General features: G+C 47.0%; 1 protein-coding gene across 1 annotated transcript; it reads left to right on the plus strand.

Annotated features, from left to right (window-relative positions):
- The first annotated feature begins 1,400 nt into the window (after positions 1-1,400).
- On the plus strand, positions 1,401-21,441 carry LANCL1 (LanC like glutathione S-transferase 1). Its single transcript, XM_083865040.1, has 9 exons — positions 1,401-1,521; positions 1,691-1,808; positions 10,231-10,438; positions 14,302-14,437; positions 14,764-14,910; positions 16,795-16,977; positions 17,373-17,549; positions 17,833-17,905; positions 18,715-21,441. The coding sequence occupies exons 1-9, from the start codon at positions 1,438-1,440 to the stop codon at positions 18,789-18,791; spliced, it is 1,203 nt and encodes a 400-aa protein (XP_083721166.1). The 5' UTR covers positions 1,401-1,437; the 3' UTR covers positions 18,792-21,441.
- The last annotated feature ends 5,587 nt before the right edge of the window (positions 21,442-27,028 follow it).

Consider the following 27,028-nt stretch of genomic DNA (forward strand, 5'->3'; position numbering starts at 1 on the left):
ACTATATTGTGAAATAATTTACTTTTTTTCTTTGAGGTCCAATTTTATTGGTTGTAATAAAAAATGGACATATGGACAGAAAACCAGAATCCCTTATATAATACAACTGTCACAGGCATGAATGCAGCAGCCTAATGTATTCTCAGGGTGTTTGCAGTCACCAATATGTAAATTCTCAGAGCAGCGGTTTCCCCTAAACCCACCCAGATGGATTCAGCTCCTACAAGGGGCAGTGTCACTGCACTTAGACCTTGACAAGGCAGCAAGAGTTTCAAGCTCAGCCCTTTGTGCTTCCCTGACACACACACACAAGCCCACAGTGCTAGAAGTGCTGGGGAGCCCCAAAGCTGTACCTTCAGCAAGCCACACCTCAATCAGGGACATCACAACTCATCTCAGGTCCATAGGGTCAGAAGAAAGGGGGCTGGGCACAGTGTTACACCAACAGCAAGGCCTGGATTGAGGAATACAGCACACAAGGACACGTCAGGCCAATTAATGTTACCTGGCAGCACAAAGGACACTGTACCCAGATGGCTGCACAGGGACACACTGCCCCACGGTGACAGCAAGGAGACCCCCAGCAGCACAGTTATGTTACACTTGGGAGGAAAAGCACTGCTCAGGCCTATGAGTCATGGGGCCTAACCTCTCCACGAGGATGATGTAGCTCAGCCAACACAGGGGAGATGAGGCAGCTCAGCAAGGGGCAGCAAGGATGAGCCCCTGCCCCCCATCCAGGCTGGGTCCCACCCCAAGTGAGCAAATACTGGTGAGGGGATCAGGACTCAGCACATTCTCCTTGAGCTGACCCTCTCAATGCCAAACCCTCGTGGTGCCCATCCGCTCAAGGCTGGTGCAAGGGCCTCTAGCCCCACAGGGCCTCCGAGCTTCGTGCAGCCGACTGAACCGAACCCCACAGGGACCCCCACACGGGCTCCTAAACACCACAAAGCCACACAAAACCTCATAGGGCTCCCTAAACCAGGCTGAAACAGTTACCCTCAGCCTTACAGTGTCGCTAAGCCCCACAAGACCAGCTGCGAGGGACCTGAAGGGACCTGAAGGGCTCCCTAAAGCAGACAGACCCACCACCAACGGGTCCCTAAAGCCCATAGGGCCAGCTGCAATCGACCCCTTGAAGATCAGCTACATGCGGCCCTACATGGTCAGCAGCAAGGGCCCTTAACTCCACAGGGCTCTCTAGAGCAGGCGCAGCCCCTGACCCGCACAGGATCGCCTGGACACTGTCCCCACCCCGCTCATCCCCAGCCCGCGGGCCCTGAGCCCTGAGCCCGCCCCGGCGCGGGAAGGGGCAAGCGGCGGCAGCGGCGCCTTCCGGGGCGGAGCCGGGGCGGGCCGCGGCCGAGCCGAGCCGAGCCGAGCCGAGCCGAGCCGAGCCCAGCCGAGCGGAGCCGAGCCCAGCCGAGCGGGACCATGATGGCGCAGCGGGCGCTGCCGAACCCCTACGCCGACTATGACAAGTCCTTGGCCACCAGCTACTTCGACGCGGCCGGGCGGGTGAGCGGGGCCGGGGCGAGGCGAGGCGGCTGCGGGGATCTGCCCCACAGAGACCCGTCAGGTCACAGACGCGGCTCCCCGGCCGTGCCCCCGCCGGGTGTGCCCCGTGTAGCGCTGCCCGCCCGCCCGCTGGCCTTGCCGTCACGTTTGGTGGGTTTTGTCTCCACAGCTGACCCCCGAGTTCACGCAGCGGCTAAATAACAAGATCAGGGAGCTGCTGCAGCAGATGGAGAGGGGCCTCAAGTCGGCCGACCCGCACGACTGCACCGCCTACACGGGCTGGACAGGTAGGGCTGGACCCCGTGGAGCAGGAGCTCCCTGGGCCAGGTCCCGGCTGACCGTGGGGATCTGGCCACTGGAATGCTCACTGTATGTCCATGTCAAGAGTGGTACTTCTTCTGCGTGCTTTACTCCACTAGAGCAAGGGGATGTCTTTCTCTGGACTCCCCATTCTTGAAGGGTTTCGTGCTGCAGAGGGAAGACCACAGTGCCATAGGGCAGGGTTGGGTTTAGTCTTGGTTAATAGTGCTGAACTTACACGATGAAGAAAGCCAGCACTTGCTTGGGAGTAGACATGGGAGCCTGCAAAGGGACAGCTCCAAATCCAGCCACGGTGGGGCTGGTGACAACAAAACCAGTGCTCCATCCAGTGCTCCATGAGGGCAGGTGTACGTGGTAGGTCATTTACCTGCAAGGAGTCCTTGCATCTGGCAGCAGTGAGCTCAATGGCCTGAGATAATGTCTATCTTTTCTATTCAGGCTGAATTTTATCTGATGACCTTGTCTGATTGGCAGATTGCTCCATTCCTTTTCCCCAGGTAGTGCCACTCTACTTAGTGAGCGCTAGTTTTGCTCCAGTGCCTGTCAGAAGGAGCAGAAATACTAATGTGAGTATAACAAAGTGTGGAAGCCTTTCTCATACTAACTCGTGTGCAAAGCTTCCAGGAGCTCATCTTTCTCCTATTCCGCATTTTCAGTCTGTTTTTCCTTCCTTGGGAGTGTGCCCCACCTTTCCCTCCATGTTTCTACCCACTGTTGCCAGGGAGGACACGCCTTTCCCTGTGCCCCATCTTCAGCTGCTGCTGTGTGCTTTTTCACCTCTCTTGCCTTCTGTGCTCTGCCAGGCCCTTTGCAGAGACCCTAGGGTAGTTGAAATTAATCTCATGCTTGCTGCAAGATTTTTTTGAGTGCTGCTTCTTTTTTTTTTGGCAGTATACTGCAACCTTAAATGGCAACTTTCTACAGTATAATCTGGGTGTGGTTGGCTTGTGTGTGGGTGCTTTGGAACTTAATGCCAACAGTTTGCTTGAGAGAGCGGTGTTCACTGTGTTGGTGCTAAACTAGCATTGCAGCTTGATGACAGCAGTGCTAGAAATGTCTACTTCAAAATTCTAGTAAGGCAGGCAGGCACCAAGAGCACTCAGGAGTAGTTCTTTAGAAATGCTAGGATACAGTATTAAATTCCAGCGTGGGAGAACATTGATTTCATCAGCTGCTGTCTTGGCAGCACTCTGCTCGTGCTGCCAGTAAATTTATACATTTCTGCTGAGTGCTGGCTGATTTCACCTTGGGAGACATGCTCAGTTTTCCAGTCAGTGTGATCCTGCACTGAGGTCCCCTCTGATGAAAAGCACTGCTTGGGTAAAGGTGGTCTTCAGTCATGATTGCAGAGTCTGCCTTCGGCCAGAAGATTCAGGAGACGAAGCAGGAGGAGAGTTGATGGTAGGAGTACTCTCAAAGTCTTTGAAGAGAAGGAAAACACTTTTCCCCAGAGGCCATGTTCCCTTTCCTAAGGTGGTCCTAAGGTGCTTCTTGTTGGAAAGTGACTGCAGTTATGAAACAGTGGTTGAGAACTCTGGTAGGATTTCAGCTTGTTTTTGTTTGGAAGGGAGTTTCTCAAGAGGAATTCTTCCCTTTTCTTCCTAGAGATCATTCCTCAATGGGCACACAGCCTTCTTGCCTTGGCTAGTAGGAAAAAAAAAATCCATGGATGGATTTCCTGGAAGTCACAGCCAGCATGGTGAAGTTGGCAGATGTTACCCTATGACTTTGTCACCTTACCTTCTTTTCCAATTCTAGCTGTATTAATTTATTCTGAGCTGGCTTCCAGAGACAAAATTAATTGGGCCAAGGCAGCGGCTTTTTCCTGTAATTGCTTGTGTAGGAAAGGCTTGTTGAGTATCTCCTCATGTGAATCATTGCCCAGCAGTCTAAAATCAACCCTCACTCTCGTGACCACTAATAAGGGAGATCTGAAATATGGCTCCCTTGGCACAAGCTCTGTGCGAAATGTAACATACTGGAGTGTACTACATTACACTCAGTAATACTCAGCATATGCTGGCATTTTACTTTGGGGCTCGTTTCTTTCCCAGCACATTTGACAGAGTCCTGTTCCCCCAGTGTGCACTTTGTGCCAGGGAAGCCAAGGCTTCTTGGCACGTGAACTTGGAGCAGAGGGAGGGAAGGACTCAGATTTTCAGTTCAGAGGCAGTGAAAGCACACTTTGGAACAAGATTATCCAGTGTATGGCTGAATGCCCTCAAAATACATTTGAATCAGCTTGTTACGTTCTCATTCAGTTCCCCATAGAGATCAGGGCCCCATAGGAGCACCTGGTACGTGCCTGGGTACAGACCAGCCTCAGCTGTTGTGTTCTGCTTTGGCTTTTCATCAGTTTAGGGAGACTGCTGGAAGAGTTTTTTCCCTAACCTGTTTCACTGGTATCGCAGTTTTGACTGAGGAAAGCTGAACTGCCCTAAGCTAATTCTGAGTTAGAAGCAGTTCAGGTCCTGGTAGAAGCACAGAGGCCTCATCCATTCTCAAACAGATTAGCACAAAGTTGCTGAGGGATACGTATATGCCTGTTGGTGCTTGTGATAATGCAAAAGGCCCTGCTTTAAAGACTGTCTTGGATGGGAGCACAGATGATGGAAAGGGAATGGAAGGAAATTCACTGCTTTCACCAGCTGACTGCACAGGCTGAGCCCACTGCCTACTGAACTGGTGCCTCCTTCTGAGATGATGAAGTTTATAAGGGAGAGATTGACTTTTCTCCACACTATGGTAGTGCATTTGGAATTTGTTTCCCATGCCAGCATTCCCTTCTCTGGCAATGCCTTAGTCGTGGCTTTCAGCACTGGAAAGCCTCTGAAACTGCCCAGTGAGTCCAGCTGGCCTGCCCCATCCACAGCTTTTGGCTGGCCCATTGGCAAGTAGGGACAAGGACCAGGGCTCAGTTGTCTTTTGAAAGGAAAGCCATGTGAGAATGAAATTACAACTGAACCAGTTCAGGAAAGTTTCTGGAAAAACACTTTTCATTCACTTTAGTGCAATATGTTTGTTTTAACCTCAGAACCCAGAGAACTTATGTCCCTTTTAGTCCTGTTCAGAAAAATGGAAATCCTCGGATAATCCCTAGAGAACAAGAGAAAGTGAGGCTGCATTTGCTGAGAGATAATAGAGTGCCTTGGGTCACTCACATAAACCACATTCCTGCCAAATGCTTGGTGGGTAGTTTTTGTGAAATTTCTGTTCTTGGAGATAGTGTTTGACTGGACAAAAACCAGAGAAATGGCATGCAAATTTGAGGCTGACCTTCTTTTCAGAGGGTTGGAGCAGATCACTACTGGTCCCTGCTAACCTAACCTGTTTTAGGATTTTGTGATGGGGTAAAACATTTTACAGAAGAAGCTCTGTTACCCAGGTTTTGTGGCAGGATAAATGCTTAGGCATCCTGGATAATCATCCAGTGTCCCACAGTGCACTAGGAAGATAAGCTGCAAACTGGCTCCCCAACCAGTTCTGGACATGGGCTTGCAGAGATGTCTCAGTGTTGTGTGCAGAATGGCTTTGGCGTGCATTTAGGAGTGCAAGGTCCCATGTGTCTGCACCAGGAAAGATACTAATTATCCTTTCAGCTGGGCCATAAAGCTGGGCCATCCATGCTCTTTTACCCCATGCCTGACTTGATCAAATGGCATCAGCTGTCTCACAAGAAACCATCAGGCTTCATCACTGCAGAGATAGGTTTCTGCTTCTTCCCTCTGTGTTTGACATCACATCCTGCTTTGAGGCTGCTGGCTGACTTACTGCCCTCAATTAATGCAAGATCTCTGAGGTCTTTATGACTCTAGTTGGTGGGTTTGGAACAAAATATTCTTTTGTTGCAACCTCCTTTCCTCGGTATAAGCAGCACAGCTCAGCTCCTGCTGGGCAAGGAGGCATGTTCAGAACAGTCTAATGGCATAACTTGCTTGCAAAACAGACTGCTTGCAGTCCAACGAAAGAGCAAGTCTAAACTTGCAGAGAAGTTGAGACACAGCTTCTCTTCCATCAACAGAATGGTCACATGGATGAGATGCTCTTTCTGCCTACTGCAAAGCTTTAGCTCACTAGCAAGACTTTTCCTGGTATTTCCAGCCCTGCTGCTCTCTTGAAATGGTTGCTGAAGTCGGGGCGTCAGCACAAGCCAGCTGGTGCAAACAATTCCATTTCTGCTATGTACAGCATGTCCTCCACTGCCCCACTCAAATCTCTAGTGCAAGGTAGCCCTCTGCACCTTCTGTACAGGAAGGTGAGAGGAGAGAGGTGTTGTTTACTGTCCTTCTGAAGGTGTCGACTAAGCAGGCTTTGTGAGACATACAGAATTGACCTTGGCCTCCTGATTCCCTGCAGTTAGCAAGCATCTTGGGCATTGACACTCAGCTCCAGTGTATTGGCTTTCTGCATGCTGGAGGGTGCTGTTTCAGCCATCAGAGCCCTGCTGGTCTGTCAGTAGCACATGCTCAGTGCAGCCCTGTGCCATCAAGGACTCTCTGAGGCATTCCCCAGCTCATTTGCCTCTGCAGCAGGGGAAAGAAGCAAAAAACTTGGACATCTGAGAAGAAGGTCCAGCAGTAAACAATCAACAGATGAAAGCCCAGATATCTTTGGCAGTAGCAGGCCACAGGCAGCCACTGTATGGCAGTTCTGCTTGGAAACAATCAGAGGTCATTAAATTAGGTCACATTTCCAAGTGGGACACTGAACACCAACTTGGAGGGCACACAGAAAGGGAGCAGATCCACAGCCCACCTAGTTCCATGTGTCTGGTGATGCCATGTTTGTATATCACTTAAAGTGTGCCAGACAAACACCCAGTCACAAACCTACCCAGTCACTTAGGGTGAGGAGGATATTGGAGGGGGAATGGGGCAGAGCTGTGGAAGAGCTTCTGCAGAGCAGCACTGCCTCAACTGAACCAAGGTCACCTCGTGGATACTCTTGTCTCTAACCTGCACTGCCTCTGAAATACTCTGCCTGCCTTTGGCACACAGGTTAAACCCAGGGGACTGTGTTCTGTATCTCTCTACATTCACCTGTCAGCATTGCCTCTTCATGCCCTCCTCTGCTGCCTTCCCCCCTCTGGGGCTCACAGATGGCAACAGAGTGACCAGCAAGCTGAAGGCAGCACTGCTTGCCCCTTCTGATCAGTTTGGGAGTAAGGAATTCCTTGAGGAACTGTGCTGATCTGGCATGGCCCGATTTTTTGGCAGCAGGTGAGGGCCACAGGGGTAGCTTCTGTGAGAAGCTGCTAGAAGCTTCAGAGCCAATCTCTGATGGCTCTGAAGATGAACACGCTGCTGGCCCAATTACAGAGGTTAGTAACTCCTCTGTGGTGACATGCTTAAGAAGAAAATCAAAACAGCACAGGCACAGTTTTTCCCCCAGGGGTGGGGAGGCACTGCATGCCTGGCACAGCCTGCAGCAATACATCACCATGGGCTGCCACCATTTCAGCACAGCCTGTGCCAAGTGCTGCCTGCCTTGGCCGCCCCTAAGCCAGCAGTGCTGCAGGTGAAAGGGCAGGGCCAGGGGCAGCTTCTCCTTCCCAATACCCTGCATGAGTAAAGTCATTGAACAGCACCAGCAACGCTGCAGCTGCCACTGCCTGGCTGGCAGTGAAAGCATGATGAGCAATTCCCCGACACAGAACCCAGACAGATGAACTTCTCCGCCCTACAGGATCCTGCAGGGATCTTTGAATTAGTGGAACTTGTTGGCAGTGGTACCTATGAGCAGCAGTTTTTCTTCTAGTCAGGAAGTGAGGACGTGTGGGCAAAATCATGGCAGCACCAAGGCCAGTGGAAAGAAAGAGGGGGAGGAGGTGCCTCAAGCGTCAGAGCTGAGATTCGTCTGCAGGTCATGGTGAGAACCAAGCTGTGCCCCTGTGATGCATGAAGTCCACGGGGGATGCAGAGATCCACTTGCAGCCTGTGAGAAAAGTGCTCACAGCAGAGTGGGTGGATGCCAGAGCAAGCTGTGATCCAGTGGGAGACCCAAATAGAGCAAGAAGGCTCCTGCTTGCAGAGCTAGACAGAGAGAGGGCCTTTGCTTCCAGGCTGGAGCAGCCTGTCCTTAAAAGACTATACCCCATGGACAAGTGACCCGTGCCACAGCACTTTTGGAATGACTGTTTGCCCCTGGGAGGGACCCCACAGCACAGCAGAGGAAAGATTCCTCTCCCTGAGTGAACAGAAGATCTTGAGTGATGACCTGACCAAACCCCCCCTGCCCTGTCTCCCTGTGCTGTCAATGGGAAGGAGGGAGGGGCTAGGGGGAAAAAATGTGTTTCAAAAGCTTATTTTACTTCTCATTATCCTCCTCTGTTAATAATAAAGTTACTTTATACCTTTAAATTCCAATCTGTTTTGCCCTTAGAGTGTTTTTTTTCTCCCAATCCTTATCTCAACACATAAGCCCTTCATTAATTTTTTCCCCTCTCCTCTGCCCAGCTGTAACAGAACGGCAAACAGCTTTCGTGGGTGCCTGGCATATTGCCAGTATCAAACAACAACAGGAATGAATTAAGAAACTGGCTTTAGATGCAGTTTATAAGACCTTTTGGTTTTAAATAAAAAGGGAATGTTTTGGGAAAGCAACTCCATCCTTTAGTACAGGTCAGTGTTTTTTTGGAGTCCTTCCAAAGGTGCTTGGGCCTGGGAGGAATGAGGGTGAGAAATGTTTTAAAAGAGGAGAGGCAAAGAAATCAGAGGAAAACAATGCTGAGATTTACTTTCTAAGAATTCAGTCCTTGCAGTGGTCTTGGCAGGGTATTTATGTGCATAATTAGGGTGGTACGATGGCAGTAGGAATAGAAACTACTTACAAAGCTAAAAGTTGTATATTAAAGCAGATAAGTCAAGAGTGCAAGCTGTGCTCAGACAGCTATCAGGCTAATAAGTCTAGAAGATGTGCTAGGTACTAAATAAATCAAGGAGAGTCACTTGACATTTTCTAGCCAGAAAAGGAGGGTTCCCCTTTAAAGAAGGGCTTCATATCCACATCCTCACAGACTTGAGTGATGGCACTGTACAGCTGAGCTCTCTCTAGAGCTGCTAGCACTGAATTGCTTAGAGAGAGGACAAGGTTATTAGCTTCAGCAGGAAATGGAAATTTTATACATAATGTACATGTGGAATTGAATTGTCTGTAACATGAAGCTTTGGAGATTACCCATGCAAAATGAGAAAATTATCCAAGTTTGAAATTGTCCTCAGTACCTTGGACTGTAATTTTGCAGCACGCTTGCCCCCTTGACCTTAACACATCAAAATCTGCAGAGACTGACTCTATTAATTTAGGCTTAATGCAGGACCTGAGTCTTCTTAGAAATGGTTTTTGTTAAGGGGAGAAATAAGCTCTTCTCAAAGTGATGTAGGCCAGTAGCTTTCTTAAATGCAGATTTGAGGATGGCTCCCAGATCAGAAGGATGGTTCAAGTGTGACAGACCTCTCAGGCACAGACTTACTGAGAAGTCCTCATTTACCTACTAAAAGCTGCAAGAGCTGGGTAAAGACAGTGAGGCAAAGGACAGCAATTGATGTGACTGCTCAGTAGCAGAATTGTTTCTGTAGCTGGCCAGGCCATTGGAAACCTCTAGTGAGGACCATGCAGCCTTTTCCAGTGTTCCAGGCAGCTGTTTTTGTTTCAGACAAGGGCTGATCTCATGACTGATGTGCTGCAGAGGAGAATTGGACAAGTCTCTTTTCTCTAGGGTGCACCAGTCCTTGCTGTAGGGCTTGGGACCTGCTCAACAGCAGGAAAGGATGCCCACAGGAACTGTAACAACCTTGCCAGTGCTCCCCGGTGGAAAGGAATTAAAAAATAATAATAGAAGAAAATTTAAAAGGGTCAAGGAGGATGTCTGGATCCAAGGGTGCTGTTTCTCAGTGCTGATGGTGTGTTACTTTTTTTAAAGTCCAGTCCAAGCTAAGTGACCCAACCCCTTACCCCCTAAACATGGGAAAAAAATAGAGAGGGTGACAGCTCAGTTCTACTCTGTCACCATCTGCCCAAAGATGATTTTTTTTCCCCTTCCCTGTTGAGCCAAAGTCACAGGTACAGTGTATGGATTTAGGTGGGTTTGTCTAGGTCTCATCTTTTTTTCCTTGCTAAAATTGTATGTAATTGTACATAATTTTTTATGCAATTCTGTGCTGTTCTCCAGGCCTTCCTGGGTCAGACCCTGCTGTTGTCTTTACCTGCCATCCACTCCCCAGCAGCATCAAGTTACAAGGAGATGCCAAAGCAGGAAAGGAAGCTGTGGGTTATGTCCCTGTCTGTAAGGCTGTATGCCCTAGATGAGGGCCAGGCCAGACTTTCAGGTTCACGGAAGGAACAGAGCAAACATTTCTAGTGGATGCAGCCTTTATGTTCCTTCTGCAGGCATCGCTTTGCTGTATTTGCACCTGTACGATGTGTATGGAGACCCAGCCTACCTTGAGGTGGCCCATGAGTACGTGAAGAAGAGCCTGAGGTGCATGACCAGGAGATCCATCACGTTCCTGTGTGGCGATGCCGGGCCCCTGGCAGTGGCTGCTGTCATCTACCACAAGCTGCAGAACCAGAAGCAGGCAGAGGACTGCATCATCCGGTAAATGCCTGCTTGTGGCTTTGACCTGACCTTCCTCTTGATCATAGAGCTGGTCTGGGCTTGTATGAGGCACTCTCTCACAAGTGTGACTACATTTTGTTGCAGTCTTGTGTGAGAAATAATCCAGTAGCTTAGCAAGGCAGCACAAACTTTTTCTGCTCTGGTAAAAGAGGTCGTTTAAGGACAAACACGTTTGCATGGCAGCCTGCAGGCTGGGGAGCAAGGATATTGTTCAGCTGGTATTGCCATCTTAAAAATAATTCTGATAAACACAGGAAGAAAAAAGTGCCAAAATTAAAAACAAAACAAAAAACTCCAGAAGGTGGAGTTTGGTGTTTTTTCAGAACATTTTAATTTAGCTTTACAGTCATTTTGATGAAAAGGAAAAATGTGGTAAGATTATTAGATTTAATTTTGGTACTTGCTTCCACTCGCTCTTTATTAGTTGTCTTTGACTTAAACCTAAGATTGACAGCATGCCTTTCAATTACAGAATGCAGCTGGTTATGATTCATTTATTTCTACTTCCTGCCTTTCCTCGACTGTTTGCAACATGTATTTTTGTTGGGTACTTAAGACAAGAAAAGGACAAACAAGCAGTCATAGATCAGCATGTGGCAGAGGAAGGAAAATAGTTAAGGAGATGAAGTTGCAAGCATTTCTCAGTTAAGGGAGATGGGTTTTAAGGTGAGAAACAGCCCTGTAGAGAGTTTCCATTCATACGTGATCAGCACAAAGGGCAAAACCCCTGAGCTTCAGACCGCTGACTGCCCTTAAACAGCCATGAGCAAGTGATGCATAATAGCAATTTTAAAAAGCCACAGGTGGCAGCCAGAGGTGTCTGTATGCTTTGGACACCAAACTACCACTCCCTTAACTAAGAATGGCTTCTGGTTTCTGTACATACAAACAGTCTGAGGACAGAACTCTCTCTTTATTCTGATAATAATCTGTAGGTTAGATTTTGCTTTGACAAAGAGGCAAATCTCACTATGATTAACATAATTGCTAACAAAAAGGGAATTAATCTGTCAAACAGAACTGGTCAGTTGTGGTCAGTGCATAAGTCCCAGGTTGTAGAAACAATTCCTAATTCATGTTTTGTTGCTGAGATTTCCCCTCCCCACATCCCTCTTGTTCTGCCTGTGGTTTGGTGGCAGAATGGAATCTCGTGGTTAATTTTGCACTGCCATCTAATGGTATAATAAAGTGAGAACACTGGAAATTGCTTTCTTCATACATCTGCAAGGAGGAAAACAAAAAAATGTGGCTTTCCCAAATAAACAGTTATACTGTCCTTACTCTGCCACCAATTCCCAGAGCAGTTAACCTGACCATGCTCCTTTAAAACAGAGTATTTCTTTGAGAAGTAGCTCCCTTAATCAAAACTCTGAAATGGTTTTTGAGTGTGCTGTTTTGTTTAATTACAGAACAGTTGCTAAGCTGCTCAGTGCAAGTGTATAGAAAGAGCACTTTTATCAGAGCCGTGGAGAAGAAGGGTCTCTGCATTTTGTCCTCTGTCTTTTAAAGCACTTCATCTTTATAGAGCCAGTGGAGAGAATCCATCAGCCAGGTTTTACCTGCAGTGGAAGAGACAGAAGCTTGCTTTTTCCTAAATGAGTTCATGACCAAAAAATGTGCTTTTATGCTCTAGAGAGACTAATGTTTCAGGGCAGCCTATTTTCCAAGAGCCTGTGAAAAATCTGAGCCATGTTCTAGGAGCCCTCTTTTTCCTTTGACCTCCCACCAATTCAGAAGGTCAAAGCTTTGCTTTCAGAGCCAATCGTGTACAAAAATCCCATTTTGCTCTACAGCTGCCTTGATTTCTCTCTGTCCAGAAACTGCTGGTTGTTGACAGATGAGGTAATAGGCTGATAATGTGAATAGGAGTGTCTCCTCCTTTCAGAGACCACTTCACCCCACACACCTGAGAAATGCATTCTGCATGCAGTCAGTCCAGCAGCATCCCAGCCATCTCTTTTTGAATGCATGACCACATTTCAAAAACAGCAGAAACTCCTGGTAGGCTCCCTCCCCTGATGATCCTGCTTGAAAAGCAGTTAGGGGTAAAGCAGTAATGCACAAAGAATTAGAACAGTAGGTCCAGTTGCTCCAGATTTCCCCATAAAAAGGACATATCATATCCAGAACTGAGAAAATCCCTATCTCTGGTATTACAATTTATGCATCCATCCATTCCTTCTATTTCACCTTACATCTCAGAGCTGAACAACATCACCAGGCAGCTTCTCTTCTGGCCAGCCTGCTGCTAGACATAGTCTATCTGTGCCAAAACCTCCTTGGAAACCCTCTTCATCTTCCTTCCTTGGACTTTGGGACAGGCACCATGAGGAGACAGCAGGCCTTTCCTTTCAACTCCTGCAGCTGGGAGAAGAACCCATGCTTTGGGTGGAAAGTCTGTCTCTTGGGTTTAATCTCTGAGAAAAAAGCCTCTTCCATGGAGCAGTCCACACATCAAGTGGTACAAGAGCCCATCCACATTGAGACACTGCTCCCTCCTTTCTCCTTCAAAATCCTTGCTCACTTGGAGTCCACTGCCAAGGGAGAGTTTCCTGCCATGAGAAGTCACAGCCCAGCATCCTCTATACTTGAAGCATTTGGTTGCTTCTTTACTTTGCAACACATTGTTACAAAATCTGGAGCTCAGGGAGCAAAGGCTTCCAAGGCACCTTTTCTGTTCTTCACACACTGTGGGAAGCTCAGCACACACAGAGCTTTTCCTGGCTGATTTCACAGCAGGAAACAGTCAGGGAACAGCCTTAAAGCCATTTATGCTGGTGTTTTAAAGGTGATGGCACTTTGCAGATTGCTGTCTTACAGGTGAACAGAAAAATAAAGCCAAATTCCAGTCAGACTGCTACCTGCTGTCCTGACAGGGAAGGACATCCAGTCTTTCTGGAAGTGTGATGAGAGGTAAAACAGAGGAAAAATTGCATCAGGAGTGAATTGGGCTACAAAGCATCACTGTGAAGTGCTGTCAGTTTCTGTTAGCACTAGAGGAGTATCACTAGCTTTGCAATATCATAATGGAGAAGTGGCAAAGAAAATACTTGACTGGAGCAGACCTCACTCTGCACTTGTGGGCTAAAGCCTGGTGCCAGGCAAGCTGTCCTCAGACAGCCACAGCACTCCCACTTTGCTAAGCTGTCCTCACTGCTGCTCAGTTCTCCCTAGAGGATATTTCTTCCATGTGTCACAGCAGTTTGATGTCAAACAACATGTGAAGCTCCACCTCTTACTTAGATTTTTAGTTCATGGAGACACCTCTTTATCACCTGACAGCATAGTCCAGGCTATTTGCAGGCATGGAGAGGAAGAGGCTTTTCTATCAGGACTTTTGAACATTAGGGATGAGGTTTTTCCACATACCATTAGCATTAGTTTGACTTTCTAGTATTCCTTAAGCAGCCAAATTAAAAGGATAGCCATTTACTTTGAAAGTAGTGATTTTTGGCAGTGTCTGCTTTGCCAGTAATGTCACAAGGAGATAATGGTAGGGAGCCTTTCCTGAGCAGTCAGCAGTTTTATGCTGACCATTTCTTTCAGCCCAGGTTTCTCCCCGAAGTAGCTTTCCAAGGTGGTGCTCTAAATCCAAGCACGTAGTATGAGTGCATTGAGAAGAGCAGAGCAGAGTGAAGCAATCAGCCAAACAAAAGGCAGAAGGGAAGGGGCAATTCCACACCTCCTGCAGCTGGAAGGCTGAGAGGCAGAGCCTGGCCTGACAACTCCTGGGGCACAGGCAGCATGAGGGAATGAACCAGGGCTCTGAGCTCCAGTCTTAGTGTTTGTTTACATGGCTTTGAGTGTCTCCTCACCTCCTCCATGTGAATTTTTCATTGCAGTTTGCTCCACCTGTACAAGGTTGACCCACGAGTGCCAGATGAGCTCCTCTATGGGCGCATGGGCTATCTCTCTGCACTGATATTTGTCAATAAGCACTTTGGAGAGGAGAAGATCCCTCAAAGTCACATTCAGCAGGTACTGTGCCTTGTGCTGGTGTGTTATCTGTCTCTTCCCATGCAACTCATCTTGACGTGGGTAAAAATCAATGTTAGATGTAAAGAACTCTGGCAATAAGGAAGAAACCACATTGTGGTAAACCTGCTTTTCTTCCAAAGGGACAAAGCACCACATGTCCTTTACTGTCTATGTAAATCCATCAGCAGTACTGGACTGGCATACATTTAATCCCACCCTCTGCTTGGGAAGAAAAAAAAAATCTCATTCTATGTCAGAATACTCACTCTGCTGTGTCCGAAACAGCAACGTTTCCCTCACCCACATTTGTTCCCATCCCTTCACAGGTCTGTGAAGCAGTTGTAGCCTCAGGAGAGAGCTTAGCCAAAAAGAGAAACTTCACAGCAAAGAGCCCACTGATGTATGAGTGGTACCAGGAGTACTATGTGGGAGCAGCCCATGGTTTGGCTGGGATTTACTACTATCTCATGCAGGTAAGAGATGTGAGGATAGAGGTCCTTAGCAGCTGTTCACATTTCTTTGAATAAGGAACAGCATTTGAATTTGTTCTTGGTAATGTCAAACTGGGAAAGAGCTCTTGTCTGATGGACTTACCCATGTGTTTATCATGCATTTCCAATTGTAAAGGCTTTCTTCAAATCTGAGATTGAATCTCCTACCTTGGAGATCTGTGGAGAAATGTGACCTACATTAACCAGCAGTGTCACATAATGGAGACCTGGAGCTCAGCTGGGTCTGAGCTTCCCCCTCGTGTTAATTGCTTCTAAATTATTCACATTTGTTGGTATCTGCTGGCTCCCTGCACTTTCTAAGGTGCTACTTGGAGCAGTGTCAGATCATTGGAGTGAGAATCTCTGAGAGAAAAGCATGGTAGAAGAAACTCTGCTCATACCAAGAAAGCGAGAAATGCCTTTGTATACAAAGCAAAACTTGTTTCTAAATGTGAAAGAGGTGGGACTTTGATAAGGGAACTGAGTTCTGTAGTGCCTGAAGCAGGCAGAGCAAGACAAGAGGCTGGCAGATGCAGTACCCCTTTGCTTTGTTGCTTTCTCACTATTTTGCACAACTCACAGGAGCTCTGTCAATATTCCCTATTCTGGCTCTGAAAAAAACGAGGGTGATCATTCCCCTCTGTGGGTCCCTTCATGCATACATTTGCAGTGCTTAAGCACTTAAAAAAATAGCAGCAATAAATAGCATTGAATTTTTAAAACATTAAGAGCACCATGAGCAATGCAAATTGTTTTGGTCTAGAAATAGTCTATAATCTTTTATTAGACATAACTCTCAGAGCAGGTGGAAAAGGAAGCCACCAGGTTTCAAGCATTTAAGCTTTCCTTCAGGACTGTCAAAGTTAAAGCCCATATACAGGATCAGTAGAAGTCCTGTGAGTATAACGCTTCTGTGGCTCAGAGAGGAAGAGATGATTGGTGGTTTTTAAGTAGAAAATTTGGCAAGAGGAGGATGCAAGGTGCTTATTGCCAAGGAGCGGGGGAGACAGCAATGTGCTGTGAGCCTGAATTTGTACCAAGTCCCTGAGCTTGTTCCCAAGTGGCTGTTTTAAATAATTTTAAGTCTTCCATAAAATACTGCATGGGCTTTCTGCTTCTCTGCTGTATGAAGCACAAGGAGCCTGGAGCAGCCAAGCATGATGCACAAAAAAGCCTTGGGAGAAGAAAGCATGTGAAATATGGAGAGGAGAACATCTTTTATCTCTAATGGTTTTACAGCAGAAGTATTGATTTTTAATTTTCCAGTTACCAGCCTGGGAACAATGTGATCCTAAGATGAGAGTGCTCATTGCAGTCTGCCATTGGAAATTAGAACTGCACAGATTTCATGTGGGGCAGTGTCATTGGAAGAGGACACTGAAGCCACTCCTTTGCTTCTGTCTGAGGTCAGCAGTGAAGTCAGCCTCTTGAAATTACCCAGCAATGTCTGTGAAGATACAGAATTGCAGCCTCCTGGCTGAGCTGGCCCAGCAGCTAAGGGCTGAGATGCTCTATGTGCTAGGAATGATCCTTAATACTGATTTTAGACTCTTATCTCCTTACTTCAGCTCTGGGTACCTGAAGCTATTCCTGCTCATCTTTAGGAAAAGCAGCAGCAAGCTCTCTTGCCTAGAGGACCAGGTGACATGCTAGGAACAATTTTTGTTTCTGGAATGCAAGAGTAGGACTGTAAGTCCCTGCCAAAAGGCAGAGCAGCCAGGGACTGAGTGGGTAATTGTGAAGTGTGAAAGCCCAAACCAAAGAAATTACTTAATTTACAAGGAGCAAAAGGGAATATAATCAGAGTTGACAAAGGGACAGACAGAATGGTAATTCTCCCTGATTTAAATGTTTTCTCTCTCTTAGCCTGGCTTTGGAGTGAGCCAAGTAAAGCTGCACAACACAGTCAAGCCCAGCGTGGACTATGTCTGCCAGCTCAAGTTCCCATCTGGGAATTACCCTCCGTGTATCGGGGACACCAGAGACCTGCTCGTCCACTGGTGCCATGGAGCACCAGGTGTAATCTACATGCTTCTCCAGGCATACAAGGTACCAGAAACCTTGCAAAGACCCTTTAGAGACCCCTAAATGTGGAACTTCCTCTGCAGAAGATGCTGGGACTTCCCCCTTGCCTGGAAGTAGGGTGGGTTATTGAAATCACCCCACAGGAACTACTGACTGATACAGAAATTAGTCTTCTAGAGAAATGTTTCTGAAAATATCCATCAGTTGTGTGGGCTGCCCTGTTGCAGGTGATGGATGGTGACAACTAGTTGTGTGTGAACCAATGGTCTTACATCCCCACTCATGATATCAAAAATATCTCTTTAAAAAGTAAATAGCAAAGTCACTTCAGCAGGACACCCAAGCCTCTGCATCTCACAGGGATATGCTTTGTTTGGAGTACATTACCTCAGCAAGGACAACTGTTTATGTCTCTGCAGGTCTTTGGGGAGCAGCAGTACCTGAATGATGCCCTGCAGTGTGCAGAAGTGATCTGGCAGCACGGGTTACTGAAGAAAGGCTACGGGCTGTGCCATGGCACAGCTGGCAATGCTTATGCCTTCCTGGCACTGTACAACCTCACTCAGAGCATGAAATACCTCTACAGGGCCTGCAAGGTAAGTGTGTGTGAGGCAGAAAAAGGGCTTAATCTCTTCTGTCTTCTACATCACTGCTTTTGCCTTTGAAACCAAATTTCTAGTGGGGCAGACATGTAGCTAGATCTGACCAGCTGCACCAGAGTACTCCTTCAATAGTGCAGTCACTGTCTGACAGCCTGTACAGAAGGGATTTCCCTCAGAAGCCTTGCTCTGCAAGGTGTAATGTGAGGACAAGAGATAGTATTTTCTGTTCAAGGCTTACCTTTAACCAAATTTAAACTTTCTGTATCTCTTTTCTCAGTTTGCAGAGTGGTGTTTAAGCTATGGGCAACATGGGTGCCGGACTCCAGACACGCCATTCTCTCTCTTTGAAGGTAATCCCAGCCTCTAGGCAATATCCTTGTGTTTTGCTCCTGGATCTAAGCTGTTCCAGCACCAAGGAAAACGAAATACATGCTCCACTGAGGCTCCCTGTAGCACAGGCTAATGTCTTAGCTGGAGTGTCTGGTCCTCTTAGGCCTCCCACACAGATTTTGCATACAGATCTCAAAGGGAATTCTTTCATGGCTACAGGCCTCCTTTTGGTTATTTGTAGCCTGGCTTCTCAGACAGTCTCTTCTCTGTACATTTTTAAGGACTGAAATCCTTCATGAGTGTTCCAGTTTGATTCTAAAGGTGAGGAACAAAAGGGGCTGCTTTTGTGGGCCTTGTTGGTTCCTGTGGCACTTTGTGTCTCCTGCTAACAGCTCCCTCCAAATCTGCCATCAGTGGGTATTTGCTGAAGGAGCAGCTCCCCAGCTAACCTAAATGTCCCCAAGCTACTGCAGGCCAAGGAACAACAGAAGTTCCATCAGTGAGGACCTTGGGCAGCAGTGTCACAGGGAACAGAGTTTGACAAAGCTGCCCAGTGCTGAACTTGTGGGTCAGTAAAGCAGAAGGGAGGGAGTCGGAGTGGGGAAAAGACCCGTTGTGGTTTTCCATCACTTTTCAACATTTGATTAACTTCAAAATGCTTTTCCCCACTGAAATAGCAAAGTTGCTAGGGAAACCTGGGCTCAGACCTTGAAAATTATTTAGGACTTTTTCTTCTGTCTTCATAACTCATTCACTCCCTGGATAACTGAGAAAAAATGGTGCCCAAAGAGAATTTCTCTAAAGCACAATATGTTTTTTTCATCCTCAGGAATGGCTGGAACGATTTACTTTCTTGCTGACCTGCTGGTGCCTACCAAGGCCAAGTTCCCTGCATTTGAACTCTAAATCTGAATCCTGCTTGGCAGTTTGCTGCCTGTGTCCTCCTGCACTTGGAAACGCAGTTCAAGGCTGCTTTCTCCTTTTTCCAGACTCATCCTTGTTCACCTAAGTGGACGTAAATCCATCCTCCTGAGGGCATGCTGAGTTCTCTAACATTTCTAGTTGTCTCATTACGTTGTTTAGTTTCAAAGACAGAATGCAGATTTTTGCTGTTGTCCCTTAAAAACTCAGGGCTGCAGGTGGGAGCAGGGAGAACTGTACAGTATTTTGTTGGCTACAGAGTTTTGCTAGGTCCTGTATCCCGTTTCCTGGGAAGTTTTCTATTGAATGTAACTTGGGCTATTTAACTTCTTTTTGTGCTAACAAATAGTTGCAGGAATTTAGCTGCCTTTGGAGAACAACAGATGGAAAACTGAGACTATTGCCCTGGCAGTTGTTTTCAAGTGTTTTCTTTCTTAGCACCCAGAGAGCAGATGGTTCAGTATCTGGGCTGTGCCACGTGAAGCGTATGTGATGGACTGTGGAGTCTTACATATATTTTTAATATCTTATTGCAACTGGCAGAGCTGGAACTGACATGCCAGAGGCTTGTCCTGAGTTTGCACTTACCTGCTCTAAAGGCAAAGGCAATGTATTGCTCTTCTGTGCATTTGTTCCAGTGACAGACAAATAATCCACTGCCATTTTACATTAAACCTTGCTAGTCCATTGGTCATCCAATGGCAAACTCCAGTCCAAAAGTGAGCTAAGCATGCTTGCTTTTGTGGTCTCTTTTTAGCTTTGAGAGTTTATTTTGCAGTCTTTATTTAAATTTGTGTATTAGGTGGTGCCAGGTGCCCACCAGCAGAAACAAGGGAAAAGAAATGTATGCCACTGAGTTCTGACGAAGTTTAACCTATTAGCTGTATATATGTTACTTAGATGTTTTCTTTTATAAGCTTTCCCAAACCTGAATTATTTGAGTCACTTGTATGCCTTGCCACTGCTTGTTGTAGTTTGATTTGCACTCCACCCAACTGGAAAATCTGCACTACGTTAACTGGCTTTGGTGAGTCAGGCAGATCAGGTACTTGCAGGGAGTAAATCTGCTTTTCCGTCCTTAGCTGATGCTGCACCAGTTTGCAGAAAATTGGGACCTGACTCTGTAAACCATTTCTTAGCACTGAGCATGAGCTGAACACTGAGCTCAGGGAAGTTTACAGATGGAGCCACACAGCTCTGTGCTGTTTGGGAGTAGCTCCTCAGCCTGCACCAATATGGCCATGGGTTTTGATCTTTGAAGGGCTGAGCTGCTGAGTGCCTCAAGCCCCATAAGGGCAGGGGAAGAATAGCAGGGCAGCACAGCCACTCTCTTGGAGCAGCAGTGGCAAAGCAGGACCACCAAACCTGGCATGGTTACACTCACACGTGCCTGAACAGGGCAGCTGAGCCCCAGTGGCACAGGGAGCCCCTTGAGAATGCCTGGATGGGCAAGGAGTAGGAACCAGCCCTGGAAGGCTGACTTGTTTCCTCAAAGCCCTCATAGGTTTCTGAAAGTCCAGCAGAAGACAGCCTGAACTGCAGAAAAGCTCATCTCCTTGAGGGTGAGCATCCCTGTCAGAAGCCTCAGGCTCGTGTGGACATAGCAGCAGGCATCCCTATCATTCATAGGACCCAAGCAGCACAGGGAGGTGACCGGGAAGCAGAGAGGAGTTGCCTAATCAGTTACCTCCCAGCTTGGCTGGTGTGATGGCAGTGCAAGGACACTGCTCTGAACCTGGATTTCTCCTGGGCATCACTTCTGTAAAAGGAGATTTGTGCAGCCTGGGTCATGGTGGCATGAGAGCATAATGTCCCAGGGTTTGTACACTGATCAGGGGAGCATCAGGGCCATGTGTACAACTGCTGAGTGGAGCACTGTCTAATAAAAATGCTGAAACAACCTAGCTTTGGGTTATTTCTACCCCCTGCTTTGTGACCAGGATTCGTGTCTGAAGAGATCAACATATGCTGGCAGCTCCTGGAGGCTCAGTGGCCTTCCACCCACTGTGAGTGTTAAGAGTATTTCCCTTTTTCCCTCATCTCCATCAAGGCCAGTCATGTGCTTTCATCCCAGGGCATCCTTTTGCACTGGTGCCTCCATCCCAGGGCTGCATCCTCCCTCTGTGGCTTCCACTGGAGACCACAGTCCTGCAGGTTACTGTTAATTGCACCAAAATACACCTGTGTGCAGTGCTGGCCACCAAAAGGAAGAGGTGGATCCTCCTAGAAAAGCACCCTCCTGCTCAGTTAAAGGAGGAACAGGGCACCTCGAGGAGGCTGTGATGTCCAGCAGCAGAGGCTTTAACACCAAACTGTCAGGAGTGGCATGGATAAAGGTGATCCTGCCCTCCAGCACAAGCTCAATATATTGAGTTCCTTGAGGTCCTACACAACATGTTTTTTTATAGTTTCTCTTAAGGTTTGTGGTAAAGGTCTTGGGGAAGGGGGTCCAGCTATGAGAATGAGAAAACAGCATAGTGCGATTTCTCTGGTTACCCTTCCTTTCTCATACAGGGCTTTGGTGTGGTGCTGCCCACTTCCACTCACCTTTGTGCCACGGAGAGGGAGCAGGACCAAGACAAGGTTTGAAAACACATCTGGTCCTGTTTCAACAAGCCACCTGAGAGGGACTTTATCAGAAGTGTAGATATTTGACACTTGTTGATAGTTGTGTTTGTCCATGGTGGTGGTCTGTTTAAGAAAATAAAAAATATATAAAATAACCTATATTCCCAAGAAACAAGTAAAAAACATATTTTGAATGCTTTATCATCTGGCTCAATTTGTTTTGACCACCTGTGTATCCTAGTGTGATCAGCAAGATGAAAAACATCCCAAATACTGTTAACCAAATGCCATCTGTATGTGTGTATGTCCCCCGAGAGCCCAACATGGTTTCAGCTCTCAAGAGCTGACAGCAGGTTCAGCTATCAAAGATGTGACATAGAGACAGTGCAAGAGAACAACAGATAGTGCTGTCTTTGCCTAAACTACTTCATTTCTCATTCCTAAATAGTAACTTTTCAAATGCCCACCCAGAGCAATCAGCATGGACACTAAATCAGTGGCTAACATTATTTAAAGTTTTTGCCAAAAAATCCTGTCATGAACTGTCCTCAGCCCCTGTAGCCTTCACAGTCAGACACGCTGAGCTGATAAATCCATTAATGAGCTACCACTGCAGGGATTTCATGCACACTGGTTTCCCTTTGAAACGACTTTGGAGTAGGCTGCTGGCTTGTGGCGTGGCAGATGCTCTCCCAGAGTTAATAGGGAAAAAGCACAGCAGAAGAGATCTCCACAAACCCCAGCTCATCCCCCTGCCCCAGAAGAGACTGTTTCTGTCTGACAGGCTTGGAGCTGAGCCAGGTGAAGGATCAGGGTGGCACATCCTGTGTGCAGAACCACAAAAGCAGCTCTGGGAAGAAGCAGCCGGTGGGGCCCAAAGCTTTCAAGTCCTTTGACCAAAGTGTCCCCTGCATTCCTTTGGCTGCACCTGGGAAAGAAACCTAAAGGCCAGTACCCAAAGCAGGAAATTTAAACCCCTGGAGTTACAATTTCCAGGTTATTAGTGCCTAAAGACAAACTCCAACAAAGCAAGAGGCAGCAGATCAGCTCAAAATAAGCCCCTAAGGAGAAAGGCCGGACCCAGGCAGGCTCACCCCGGCAGGGCAGTAGCTTGGGTCCCCTGGCAGAAGGCGTTGGTGTCCCCAGCAGGTGGCAATGCAGCCTGACAGCAGCAGCCACTCTGTACTTCAAGCACGCCCTGCACTCCTCAGCTGCTCAGTCCTGCCTCGGGAATTCTCGGGTTCGGCTCCTGGGAAAGGCACTCAAACAAAAAAAAAAAAAAAAAAAAAAAGCCCACAATAGAGAGGTTGTGTTTGGATACTGTGTGGGATGACAGATGTGAGAATCCTGGAAGCCCTTATGAAATGCATGGCCTCTGAGTCATATATACCCCTGGAGGAAAAAGAAAAATAAAAGGAAAGAAAATCTTTCCCAGTCCTGTCTGAAGCCACCCAAGCTCCCCATAGGGGAGGACAACTCATGCTCAGGTTATCAAGGAAACACTTCATATACTGGGTGAAAATATTTTATCTCCCCACATCAGCTGTACAGACATTACAGAAGCTCTGCCACGAACCACTCCCAACCTGTTGGGAATAGAGAGCCAAATACTTCCTTTTCCACAGGTTGCCCCTGGCTCTTTGAAGTCTCCTGCACCTAACATACTTCCCCTAGAAGGCCATAGGGATTGGGGACATCCCAAAAGGGGAAGAGCATCAAGAAAATCCAAGTGGAGACACATATAATGGTACCAAAGCTCACCACTGAGGGATTTGTCAAGGGAAACACCCAGCCTAGGTAGAGCTGAAACAGCTCCTGTAGACGGGCTTGCAGTGCTGTGTCTCTGCCCAACAGGGCCAGAGCAACCTTGGTCTCCCTCTCCTGCTGATTGCCTTGGGAATTTCCAGGCAAGCCCCCTGCTTTGGTAGTGTATGAGGACAGAGAAGAACGAGGCAAGGAACTGGGCCTTAAGGAGTGAGGGGATATCAGGCTATGTGTTATTCCAGGTTTTCAGGAGGATCTCTGTGCACAGCAGGGGTGCAGTGTCACCATGCAAACTCACCCTTAATGCAGCAGGAAGCAGATAAGCTCAGGCCAACATAGACTTAAACCCCCAAATTCAGTGTCACAGCTGGTGTGGATGGATTCTGCAGCATCTCCATAGCTGTGCCCCTCAACTCACAAAGCACAGTTCAGGGACCTTGGCAAAAGAGGTTTTTACCTTTATGTGGGCCAGTTCTGGAGCTGTGTGGAGTTAAACTGATTGAGAGCAGTTTAGGATGCAGCCCCTGTGCAACAGCTGAACACAGGAGTCAGGGGGAATTATTTCACTTTGAACAGTTGGTCAAATTTCAGACATAGCTAATAAGCTTGTTTGTGCCTGACCTGAAAAGCAAGTCTTGGTTGGATCCCAGCAAGACATGACAGGTAGATTTTTGTTGCTTCATTTTTCTTTTTTTATTTGTATGGGTTGGGGGGGATGTGGAGGGAGGGTTTGTTTGTTTGTGGTTTTTTGAAAGAACAAGCAAACTCTTCCAAGACTGAGGATGCCACTCATCAAACACGCCCTTACTATGAACTGGAAACAGATACACCACCACTCTCCCTTTAGGACAAATGTATTTACAGTCTTCCTACATTCCCTGCCTTTGCCAAAGATTACAAAATATCACAATATACCAGCTGGACTTCAGAGAACTCCTTCCCAGCTCTGGAGGAAGGATTCAGGGATGTTGCTACTGCAGAAGTGACATTGCTTGGCTTGGGTACTGCTCTGCAAGCCCATAAAGGCTGATGGCACTGCTGCAAACATGGCATCTGGAGTCGGGAGATGAGCATTGCCTTCACCCTTGTGCCACCCCACTGGCACAATTAACCTTTCAAAGCAGAGGATGAGCACCAAGATCCCTGTATCCTGGGCAGGTGCAATGCACTTCTGCTCTGAGACTCAGAGAGAACTGGTGTATCTTTGAATTCTGCAGGGTTTTTCCTGTGTCAGTATCAAACCCACTCTCTCAAAACCTGTTAGAGAAAAGCTAGAAAAACAACTCTCAATATAGCTGCTGATTCAAGAGAGTCTTCTATTGCCTCACCCACAAAGTTTGTATTCCCAAGTGCTCCCCAAGCCAGTTTTCACCCTTAGCATGGTGGTCCCTGCCACTTCTTCTGCAGCAGACACTTCTGCTTTACCTCTCTCCCTACCTCAGTCACCCACTAGTTTCTGTCTCCACGCTGCCACTTCTGGGGAACAAGGGTGGTAGCTTTTACTTTGGATCATTTCACAAATCCAGTTTACAGCAGCACAGCAAGGGGAAGGCAAAATGCACTGTGAGGGGGAAGACAAAACCAGCTTAACAAGGAAACCTGAACCCTTCTGTTCACAGAGAGGAAGTCCAGGGCCTCCCAAGAACAACCCTATTCCCAGTATTTGGACATTCTGGATGCTGAGAGGGCCAGCAGAAAGGAAAGGAGATAATTAAGCTCTTTTTCATGTATCCCTCCACTTCAGAGGCATAAAAGCAATTTGGTTTTGCCATTCTTTTTCTGGACAGGACAGCTTGAAGCCACCCTCCATCCTCAGATGCCCTGCAATGCCTTCACTTTCTCCAGAGGGTGAAAGATGACAAATTCGGCCAAAAAAGTACAATTTACAAAAGTACAAAAATACGAAAAAGACCCCCTAATGACTGTATCACCTTTGAAGCCTGAGTATGACAGTACACTGCTCTGCTAGTTCTGCATTAAGGAAGACAGACAGAAATGGAGAAGGCACAGAGGCAGCACTGAAACCAACTCGTAAGCCTTAAGAAGGGAAAGAAGAGCAGCACTGTGAGGAGCCATTTAACTCCATCTCCTCATGGCTGGGGAATTTCTTGCTAGCAGGACACGTGTCAGGCAGCCCTTTGGAGAGCTCATTTTGCAGCAGTTGCAGTTTGCTGCAGCATTTGCAGCGTTCGCAGGCGGTAATCGAATCCACTGGTAGTATTTTGCTCTCCATAAATCCCATTGGAGCCAGGCCCATAAATAGTTACACTGTAGTGTAGAGCTGCATACAAGGCAAGAGCAAATGTTCCACATAATGACTGCTGGCCTCAATCACACTGAGAGTCGATCATATTTCCACCATTTTGTCAAGTTTTATTATAGATCTCCCCCTTTAAGGATACCCCTAAGTGGTGAGGGGGAGACCACAGTGGTGTCAAACAGCTTCCTCAGAGGAGACATGCAAAGTACCCTGTAATTGCAGGGGTTTCTCCTATTCCCACAAGAGTTTTGGAACAGCTTCCTCTGTAAATGAGGTGTTCTGCTTCCATCCTGACACTCCCCGTAGTGGACAGGAAGGGATTGATCAGATTTTTATGAGTGGCTGAAAAAATAGAGAGAGACACACCTCCAGAAATAAACTTCTAAGATACTCCAAGAAAATCACAAATACAGATTATGGATAGAAGTATATCCTACACCCAGGGATATCATTGTTAGGAATTCATAGCTGATTTATCACCATGGGAAAGAGGACAAACCCACCTGGGTGACAGCTACAGCAGGTGGCAATTAGGTGACAGCCACTCCCAGACACAGCACAGCAGTTCCCAGAATTGGGCTCACCACCCCATTAGACTGCAGTGCTTAATACTTGTGAGCCTGACAAATCCATCTGCAAGAAGCTGGGCTCCAGACCAGAAGTGGGAAGTTGCCAGTGAAAGCTTTTGGGAACCACTGTTGGTTCATTATCACAGGGGATAAACTCCAAGGTGTTTATACCCCCAACGCTGGGAAATATCCTGTTCCAGCAGGGCTGAGCCCGTGCTTTATAGGCATATGGAGAAGACAGTCTAATGTAGGGATCCCAAATGGGTACGCACCAGTCTGGGGTTTGGGAGCACATAGACCCTTCTTAAAATGGAGCAATTATCTTTCATCATCCTTCCTTCTCTTTTATTGTACTCACAATGCCAGTTCCCTGGTTTTCAGCAGCAGAAGCTCATTGACTTGTTCCAATAATCACTGAGCCTTCCACTGAACAGTCTATGCATTCAAGTGTGGAATTACCACCTTGTAAACCCCAGGAGAATGATACCAGCACTTACTCCCTGTACTCCACATTTGGGACAGGTGGTGTCAGAAAGGGGGAAATAGATCTTCTCTGTAAGAACAGAAATATGGTCTGACATGGTCTGACATCCTTTCCCTGCTTTTCATGGTTTAAATATGATAGGTATTTTACTGCAAGAGGGCCTGGTTTGGGACTTTTCCCAGCTGCAATTTTCACAAAACTGATAAGGAAGACAATCACCTTTCTACAGATTCCCTGCCTTCTTTCTATTTTTTGCTGGAATTAGAGTTTAATTTATATATATATATATCACTGAGAGAATACAGAAATATGGACAAGCGAGGCAAAAACTAGAGCCTCACCTTCTTAGGAGACCAGATCAGGAAGACTGAATCACATTACTCAGAGTAAGGAGGTTGCAGACAAAGTATTCAGTTAAAAAATAGATTATATATACCTGAACAAAACTATTTAAGGATCCACATGCAGCTTGGATTCTCCCTTAGATAAATGATGGATAAACTCCTCAATGAATTCCACCATTTGAAAAAAAGAAAACCCTACTACATTACTAGCCTCAACACATTTTCAACTGTAA

This window comes from Zosterops lateralis (genome assembly GCF_965231275.1).
Source record: "Zosterops lateralis genome assembly, chromosome: 7".
NCBI classification, from domain to species: Eukaryota; Metazoa; Chordata; class Aves; order Passeriformes; family Zosteropidae; genus Zosterops; species Zosterops lateralis.